General features: G+C 41.4%; 1 protein-coding gene across 4 annotated transcripts in view; it reads left to right on the forward strand.

Moving 5' to 3' along the window:
* Positions 1-1665, forward strand: part of LOC132576579 (1,5-anhydro-D-fructose reductase-like) — a 71934-nt gene extending 70269 nt beyond the window's left edge. For all 4 annotated transcript variants that reach the window (XM_060245891.1, XM_060245887.1, XM_060245889.1 and 1 more), the window contains 2 exons: positions 474-556; positions 1401-1665. In XM_060245891.1, the coding sequence (XP_060101874.1) occupies positions 474-556; positions 1401-1443 (126 nt within the window). In that variant the 3' untranslated portion in view covers positions 1444-1665. The remainder of the gene's footprint in view (positions 1-473; positions 557-1400) is intronic.
* Positions 1666-9807: the final 8142 nt, after the last annotated feature.

The raw sequence follows: 9807 nt of genomic DNA on the forward strand, positions 1-9807 counted from the left end.
AACTCTGAGAATGCCGCTGAGGGGAAGTGCCGAGTGTTGGGGGTTTTTTTGGCTTTGTCAGGGAAGTTCTCGGACCCCTTAAAGCCAAGAAAAAACGGGGCTTGGCTTTCCAGCTGCAGCACTTGCTGCTGAGGGAAACTGACCAATATTTTTTCTTGGCTTTAAGGGGTCTGGGAAATTCTCCGACCCCTTAAAGCCAAGAAAACCAGAGCTTCCCCTCTCCAGTGCCTGCCCAGCACTGGGGAGGGGATGTGCTGAGGGCCGGTGACGTCATCATTCCACGTTCGTGCTTTGTGCACGCATGAAATATCTACTGGGGGGGGGCACGTTGGGGTTCTGCCTCGGGTGACAGAACCCCATTTGTCAGGCCTGGGTAGAATGTTCCAGAGTTCTAAAAGTGCTGCATTTTCTTCTCTTCTCCTTCTGCATCTCTGAAGTGGCTTCTATCTCTCACTTGGTTCCTTTTATTTCAGGTGTTTGACTTCGAATTGACGAAAGAGGAGATGGAGACTCTCCTTGGCTTGAACAAGAACTGGAGAGATTGTTTGATGCCCCTGTAAGTTTGGTGTAGTGGTTAAGTGTGCGAACTCTTATCTGGAAGAACCGGGTTTGATTTCCCACTCCTCCACTTGCAGCTGCTGGAATGGCCTTGGGTCAGCCATAGCTCTCATACGTAAGAACATAAGAGAAGCCATGTTGGATCAGGCCAATGGCCCATTCAGCCCAACACTCTGTGTCACACAGTGGCCAAAAAAACCCAAGTGCCATCAGGAAGTCCACCAGTGGGAGCTAGAAGCCCACCCACTGTGCCCCCCCAAGCACCATGAATACAGAGCATCACTGCCCCATACAGAGAGTTCCAACAATACGCTGTGGCTAATAGCCACTGATGGACCTCTGCTCCATATGTTGATCTCTCTTGAAGTTGTCTATGCTTGCAGCCACCGCCACCTCCTGTGGCAGTGAATTCCATGTGTTAATCACCCTTTGGGTGAAGAAGTACTTCCTTTTATCAGTTCTAACCCGACTGCTCAGAAAGTTAATTGAGTGTCCATGAGTTCTCGTCTTGTGAGAAAGGGAGAAAAGTACTTCTTTCTCTGCCTTCTCTATCCCATGTAAACCTCGTATCATGTCACCCCTCTGACGTTTCTCTAAGCTAAAGAGCCCCAAGCATTTTAACTTTTCTTCATAGAGGAAGTGTTTCAACCCCTTAATCATTCTAGTTGTCCTTTTCTGCACTTTTCCCGATGCCATAATATCTTTTGTGAGGTGTGGTGACCAGAATTGGACACAGTACTCCAAAGCACGACGTCTGCTTCTCTAGTGTTCAGCCTGCATTGGGGACAGATGTGGGATTTGCCCATCTCATCAGACTCTCGTCTCTTGTCTTCTTCTTGTAGGTGTGTCAATCACAAAGACTACCCATTCAAAGCCGATTATTAGGACCAAGCCAGTCCTGGAGACTTCAGCTGTGGGATAGGCAGAGGAGGTCTTGCACTGCAAAGCTCCATTCGCTGGTCTTGTCTGCAGATTTTTATGTGTGAGGGGAACCAAGTGGCTAAAACATCACTGTGGACCAAAGACTTGTACCGTTGAGTCCCATAGTAAACTTTCATTTGTGAACTCTGCAACTGGGATTAAATAAATTAATTGCTGTCCTCAGTAGATTAATCTGTCTCTTAAGAGCTGAATCCTGTGTTTATTAACTTATTCATTTAAAACGTTTTGATGCCACCTTTCCACTCAATAGAACATTAGAACAATTAAAAAAGGGGGGGAGGTAGTCCCCTGTGCAAGCACCAGTCGTTTTCGACTCTGGAGTGCCGTTGCTTTCACAACGTTTTCACGGCAGACTTTTTTAAACTTTAAATTTTTTATTAATTTTTCAACAGTAATCAACAATACAAACACAAACACGCTCTTAACCATTTAAACCCAATAGAATACTTATAATACATTTATATCTTAGTTATCTTTTAGATTATAATTACTGTACCTCCTCTAACTCCTCATAGCATTACACTCAAATATAGAATAATAATACAGTACAAAACAATATATGATCTATCATTTAAATATAATTTTCAATAATATGAAAAATCTATATATTTTTTTGGAACATACTTTTGAGGGTCCTCTTCTGAATTTATATAAGTAAAAAACGGATACCACTTTTCAATAAAGTTATTATTCTTCCGTTGTATCTCCATTGCTCTTATTTGTATAGCCAATTTATCCAGTGCTGCTACCTCCCACACTTTAGTCAACCATTGTTGTACATTAGGGGACGCATCTCGCTTCCAATATTGGGCTATCAATAACTTTGCTGCCATCAACAAAAGAGTTATTAGTTCCTTTCTCAATTGAGAAAGTTTTAAGTTGGGCCAATAATTCAAAAGAAAAGATTCTGGGGTAAAAGGGATATCATCGGCAGCTATGATATCTATTATATGTTTAATTTCTTTCCAAAATTTGTTAATTTCTGGGCATAGCCACCAACAGTGTAAAAACGACCCTTCTTGCTTACAGTTCTTCCAACATTCGGAAGTTGGTTTTATATGAGCTAAAAAAAGTTTTTTAGGTGTCAAATACCACCTTGAAAAAAGTTTGTAATTTTGGAGTTTCAAATTTAACGAATAGGTGGAGTAAAGTGGAGATTCCCAAATGGATTGCCATTGTTCCAATGACAAGGACATACCACAGTCTTTCTCCCAGGCTTTCTGTTGGGTTGTAACTTCGGACCCATCTTTAACATTAATTAGGTTATAAATAGTTGACGTCAATGTTTTAGTTTGTTCTGAATTCTTTTTCAATAAATTTTCAAAAGTTGTTAACGGCCTATCAATCATTTCTACAATTTTGGGGTTATGTAAAATAAAATATATTTGTTGATACTGAAACCATGGGATTGATATTTTATATTGAGTTTCCAATTGTGTTTTAGTAAGCATTTGTCCATTCTTAATAATATTTCGAAATTGATATATACCCGTCTCTCTCCAAATTCTAAAGTCTCTGGGTGCACGACCTGGTTTGAACCATGCTTGTCCCAAGAAGCTTGCCATCGGCGATGTGGATGGAATGAAGGTTTTTTTGTGTTTATCCCAAAGTTTTAAAGTTAGAGACAGAAAAGGGTTATCTTCTACTGTAAAGTGTCTATCCTTTGGAGTGTTCCAGATTGCTTCCCATAAATGGTCATCCACTAAATAAGATGCCTCAATTTTTACCCAAGGTTTCTCACAATCTTTTATTGCATACAATAGTATGTTTTTTAAATTTGCTGCTAAATAATATGCTTCTAAATTAGGTAAACCCAACCCCCCCCTGTTTCACTGGCCTTGTCATTAACTTAAACTGAAATCTTGGTTTTTTATTTGACCATAAAAATTTAGAAATAAACTTTTGTCTGTCTCCAAATTCCTTAGATGAAATATAGCAAGGTAGGTTATAAAATAAAAACAGGTATTTAGGGAGAACAAAAGTTTTAATCATGTCGATTTTTTCTAACAAGGTTAAGTTTAATTTGTTCCACTGCTCTATTTGTGTTTTGATGGTACTATCCATTGATTTGTAATTGACAGCATAAAGGTCCTGTAAATTTAATGGTATTTGTATACCCAAGTGTCGAATAGATTTTTGGACCCACTTAAAAGGAAAGGCGTTTAATAAATTTAATTTGGTTTTAGGGGACAAAACAATAGGGTATAATTCGGATTTTGTATAATTTATCTTGAAACCTGATATCTCACTAAATTTTTGAATGTGATGTAATAATGATGAAATAGACTGGAAGGGGGTTGTGAGATAAAATACAGCGTCATCTGCAAACAAACTTAATTTATATTCCTCTTTCCCAACAGAGATGCCAGTTATCGATGTCTCATTACGTACCGCAAAGGCTAGCGGTTCTATAGAAAGTGCAAATAGGATAGGGGACAGGGGGCATCCCTGTCTCGTACCCCTGTGCAGGTCAAAATCCTCAGATCTATAATTATTGATATAGATTTGTGCTGTTGGTTTAGCATATAATGCTTCAATGGAGGATAAAAATTTTTGGCCAAACCCCATAAACTGTAATAAAGTGAGTAGATAAGGGACCTCCACCCTATCAAAGGCCTTCTCTGCATCAATGGCCAAAAGGATTGATTCTTCCTTTCTTTGTTTCCCCAGAAATATTAAGTCCAATGTTTTACGGATATTGTCCGTTAACGTTCTTGTGGGAATAAAACCTGATTGATCACTATGTATATATTCTGTAATAATTTTATTCATTCTATTGGCCATCAAAGCAGAAAAGATTTTAAAATCGTTGTTTAACACAGAAATAGGTCTAAAAGAAGCAGGGTTTTGTTTGTCTTTTCCAGGTTTGGGAATTACTGTAATTCTGGCTTCAGACCACGTGGCAGGCATAACTCCCGTGTGCATGACCGAGTTACAGGTCTGCACCAGTGGGTCCACCAGCACATGCTCAAATGTCTTATAAAATTCTATAGGGATACCATCCCTACCTGGGGCTTTGTTATTTTTGATATGTTTTAAGGTTTCAGATAATTCGACTGGGGTTATATCTTGTTCCAAATACGCCTTGTGTTCCGGAGATATTTTAATGTTATAATTTATAGAGGTGAGGTATTCTTTGATTTTACTGGGCTCTGGGCTCTCTGATTCATATAGTTGCTGATAGAATTTATGGAATATTTGGATTATTTCACTTGATTTAGTAACTAAAGATCCTTGATGATTTCGCATGTTGTGGATAAGGTGGGATGCTTTTCTTTGTGTGGTCCTTTGTTTAAGTAATTTTATCGACTTTGGTGTTTTGGTAAAATATTTTTGATTAAGTATCAACAGGTTTTTTTGTATCTGAGATGTTTCCAAAAGGTCCAACTTTTTACGTTCCTGTTCTAATGTCCTTAGTAATTTTTTCCCACCTTTTTTAGCGTACTGCAGTTCCTTAAGTTTAATACTATTTGTAAGTTCTAGAATTAGTGATTGTCTTTTCTTTTTATATGTAGATGCTATTGCAATTAAATGCCCTCTAATAACTGCCTTAAATGCATCCCATAACGTTCGTTGTGTTACATCTTTAGTATTATTAAATTTAAAATATTCCTTTATTGCTGCAGTAAGTTTTTTACAGATCGATTCGTCTTGTAGCAGTAATTTATTGAGTTTCCAATGATAGCCTTGTTTGTCTTCATTCTGGGTAGAAAGTGTCCCCATAACCCAGGAGTGATCTGAAATTGTCCGTGGGCCTATGTCTGCTTCTTGAATTTGATTAACTATTTTTTTACTCACTAAGAGATAATCAATTCTTGTATGAATTTGGTGTACATTAGAATAATAGGTGTATTGTTTTACTCCAGGGTTTAATGAACGCCATATGTCCACCAAATTAAATGTATCTAATATATTCAATAAGCCTGTTGATTTCAATACTTTTTTCCCTGGTTTATATGTCCTGTCTAACTTTGGGTCCAATATGTAATTTAGATCAGCGCCAATTATTGTTTCCCCTATCTGGAATTCAGACAGTAGTTGAAGAGTAGTCTCCAGAAACTCTTTTTGATTTACATTTGGGGCATACAGAGATGCTATTGTTATTGGCTGGCCGTCCAAATCTCCTCTAATAAAAATATAGTGACCTCTAGGGTCAGTTTTTATTTTTTGGCAGTGGAAGGGTACTGATTTTGATACCAAAATTGCTACTCCTCTTGATTTTGATGTTCCTGCTGCCAAATAACTTTGGTTAAACCAATTTGAGGACAGTAGTTTTCCATTTGTATTTTTTAAATGCGTCTCCTGTAGACATACAATGTTTGCTCTATCCCTTTGCATAGTATTAAGAAGTCTTTTACGTTTTACAATATTATTGAGGCCTCTGCAATTCCAACTGAGGAGCTTATATGAGCGTGTCATCTCTGAACCAGAATAATAAAAACAGGGAAAAAAAGAAGAAAAAGAAAAATAATAAAAAACTCGGTGGTGTTATAACGTCACACCACTTCTCAAAATACAACCTAACTTAAAAAAACTTTAAGCTAAATTTCCTAATTAGGGAAGCTTTTCAGAAACTCCTCCCCTAAAGGATACCAACCCGAGCAAAGAAAGCTATTACAATGCTTTCTTATCTGAAAAGACTAAATAATTCTACTCCCATCACTTGGGGGCGTTGTTCATATATCACAACACTCTTCTATATGTAACAGTACAAATCAACAAGTTCCCTCCCTCCCACCTGTTAAGCTTTAAGCAGACTGTCTTATATTCCACAATTCAGACTAACATAACATGGAAACATTTAAACGTAAATTGTTTCCCCCCCCCTATTATTATTACTAATTACCTGTAATCCACAAAATGAAGTTTATACAGAATAGTAGTTAAATTTGCTAAGACTCTACAATATATCAGTTAGTTCACTCATATGAACTCTATGCAATTTATCCAGACTGCACTGCCCTCTAGTGGTTTTGTGTGTTATTACTTCTGAGGGTAAAACTTATAAACCATACTTATGAATTATATAATACACCTTAAATCCAGTGGAAATTACTAGTGTCCTTTTGTCTTTCTTTTTTATTCTATTTTCTTCTTTCTTACACTTCAGTATTTCATCGGCTTATTATTAATTCATGTGGCAGTAGGGGTTTGTTCTTCATCTTCTTCTAGTCCCGGGGGAAAGGGATACAGTTCTTTCTCTTCCCTTTGTGATAGTTTAATGTTCAAGTTGTTCAAGAGCAGCTTTCCCGTCTTTATGTCTGATGCTTTAAGGAGAGCACCTCCTTTGTAAACTATAATGTCAGAGATAGGGCTCCACCGGAATCAAATGTTCTCGTTGTACAGTTTGGTTGCAAAGAATTTTAGATTTCTCCTCTTTTCTAAGGCTTCCGCTGGTAGATCCAGCAGCACCAGTACTCTATGTCCGTCATGATTTAAGGCACTTTTTTTCCTGGCTTCTTGGAGTATTCTGGCTCTTGTTGTGGAATGCACAAACTGGACTAAAATATCCCGTGGCTTCCCTTTCCGCGCTGAGGCCAACGGTCCCAGACGCATGGCTTTAGTAATTATGGGAACTGAGACGCTTTCTGGAGCCAATACCTTCGTCAGCCATTTTGTAATAAAGGGTTCAATGCCTATATTTTCTTCAGCCCCCTCATTAATCCCTCTAAATTTCAAATTGAGGGCTCTCCAACGGTTTTCCAATGTTATAATTCTGGTGGTAAGTAATGCTTCTTTGGCTTTTATCTGTTTTATTTCTGACTGCATCGCCAGTGAGGCTTCTGCCGTGCGCTCTGCTATATTGGCGGTTACTTCTAGTTCGCTCGCCATTTCCTCCATTTTTTTATTTACAGGGGCCAGCAGGCTGTCTACTGACTCTTTAAAAAAGGCATGAATGTCCTCTTTTAATTGCAACATGTCCTTTTTTGTTATGGGGGCCTCTTCGTTACTCAGCTGGTCGTTCTTGGGAGGGTTTTGTCCCGTAGCCATTGTAGTTGTTAAGACTGAAGAGTCTTCCCGCCCCGGAGAGGAATTTGGTGAAAAAAAGGATCTTACCGATGGAGAAGTCTCTGGAACAACCTTCACTTCAGATTTTGGCGTTTCCTTAGCCTTCACTTTTGATTTCAGCAATTTTCCCATTTGGGACTGATCTTTCTGTCTGCGACTTAGCAGTAGGGCCGGGTTTTCGTTGGTATGGGAGAGGAGCCGATCTAAAACGCGTCCACCATTGTTCGGCGACGCTCCGCCCCCCCACGGCACACTTTTTATGGGGTGGTTTGCCGTTGCCCTCCCCTGTCATCTACACTTTCCCCCCAGCAAGCTGAGTACTCATTTGACTGACCTCGGAAGGATGGAAGGCCCAGTCAACCTCGAGCAGGCTACCTGAACCAGCTTTTTCGCTGGGATCGAACTCAGGGGTCGTGAGCAGAGGGCTCCGACTGCAGCACTGCAGCTTTACCACTCTGCGCCTCGGGGCTCTTACGGAACAATTAAAAGCAACATTAAAATATTAAAATTTCACTGAAAACACATGGGAGCCCGGGGGGGGGGGGGGAGGAGGACCAGTAAGTGTTACCAGGAGTATGCTGAACGAAAACCAAGTCTTCACCTGTTGGTGAAGCCACCAAGAAAAAGGGCTGGATTAAACCCTGTGGAGGCCCCTAGGCAGTCAAAATCTTGGGGGGGGGGGGGGCCTTGCAAATTATCTCCACGTTGGAGTGCGTGCCCCACCGCCTATGGCCCCCGCTGCAGCCTGCAGGCACCTTCTCAAAAGCCCCTTTGACAAAGCTGCGGGGGAGAGGCAGAGAGAGGCAAACTTGGCAACGACGCCAGCAGCAGCCGCACCAGGCAAGCTGGGCAAAGAGCAGCTCAGTTTGCTGGCTGTGTGTGTAGGCTGGAAGGGCTGCAAGCAGCGGGGAAACGGGGGGAGCTGGCCCGAGGCTCCTAAAGGCATAGGGGCCCATAGGCCAGTGCCTACTTCGCCTAATTGTTAATCCAGCCCTGCCGAGAGGAGGGACATAAGAGGAATCTCCCTGGGGGATGCAGTTCCAAAGTTTTGGCACCACCCCTGTTGTCACTGATTTTGTCTCAGATTGCAGCAACCGAAGCAGGGCCTCTGAAGATGACTGGAGTATGTGGGTAGGCATATATGGGAGAAGACAGTCCTGAAGGTATGTTGGTTCCAGGGCTTTAAAGGGCTACCCCAAAACAGCCCCTCTTAGGACTGGGTAGAAGGAAATCAGTATTATGCAAGTCACGGTCCCTTGCAGCAGCACAGTGGAGCTGTGCAAAGGGAGTTAGGCAACCTGGGTGGGAAAAGGAACAGAAGTCTGTACTGGGGTGTGATCCTAGTGGCCCAGAAAGCATTTCTGTTGAACAGGGGTGTCAAACAGGTGGTTCAGGGGCCAAATCAGGTCCCTGGAGGGCTCCTATCAGGCCTCTGAGCAACTGGCTGTTGTCTGCTTCCTTCTGCATCACAGCTTGCTTTGCCAGGCTTACTCAATTGCCACAGGAGCTACAGAGCAAAGCCTCTATTTTTCCTCCCATTGGCTGAGGCTCCTCAGGGAGGAAGAAGGGGAGGAATAGTTTGCCAGGTTCTCTCAATCGTGCAGCAGAGTTACTGAGCTGAGCTGCTCTTCCTTCTATTGGCTGAGGTTCCTCCCCCTCCTGGTCTCCTGGGGAAGGAAGGAAGGGCCAAAGCTTCCTTTGTCCAGTTCAATGGATTGCACAAGAGAGATGCAAAGAAAGCGCCTTTTAAGGCCAATTAGTGCTCATGTTTTAAGCCTGTTTGATTTTAAGCTTTTAAAAATCTTTGTGTTTGTATCCTTTATAAAGTTTCTATCTCTGCCACCTGGCATTACATTTTCTGACACAACGTGGCCCAGCCCGACAAAAGTCTCATTTATGTCAGATCCGGCCCTCATAACAAATGAGTTGACACCCCTGGCTTACATTCTCCCATCCCTCCCAGCAAAAAGTGGCTGCGGTCTAGGTGAGCCTGTATCTCTGGCAGGTGGAAAACACCCAAACGTGCAGGTGGATTTCCACCTTGCATGGAAAACTCCCTGACCTACTAGCTTTTCAGCAGCAAGGATGTTGACACCCAGGGGGTGCACTCAACCGTGAAATCTCCCACCTGCTTCTAAAAGCAGTATGGTCCCTCGTGCATTTTTCTGAATGTGGGAAGAATGACACACGCTGATCCCTCTAAGGCCAAGGGTGGCCATACTTGCTTAACATGAAGAGCCACATAGAATAAACATCTGATTTTTGAGAGCTGCAAGACATGAATATCAGATGTTTTGA

This window comes from Heteronotia binoei, chromosome 8, assembly GCF_032191835.1.
Source record: "Heteronotia binoei isolate CCM8104 ecotype False Entrance Well chromosome 8, APGP_CSIRO_Hbin_v1, whole genome shotgun sequence".
In the NCBI taxonomy this organism is placed as follows: Eukaryota; Metazoa; Chordata; class Lepidosauria; order Squamata; family Gekkonidae; genus Heteronotia; species Heteronotia binoei.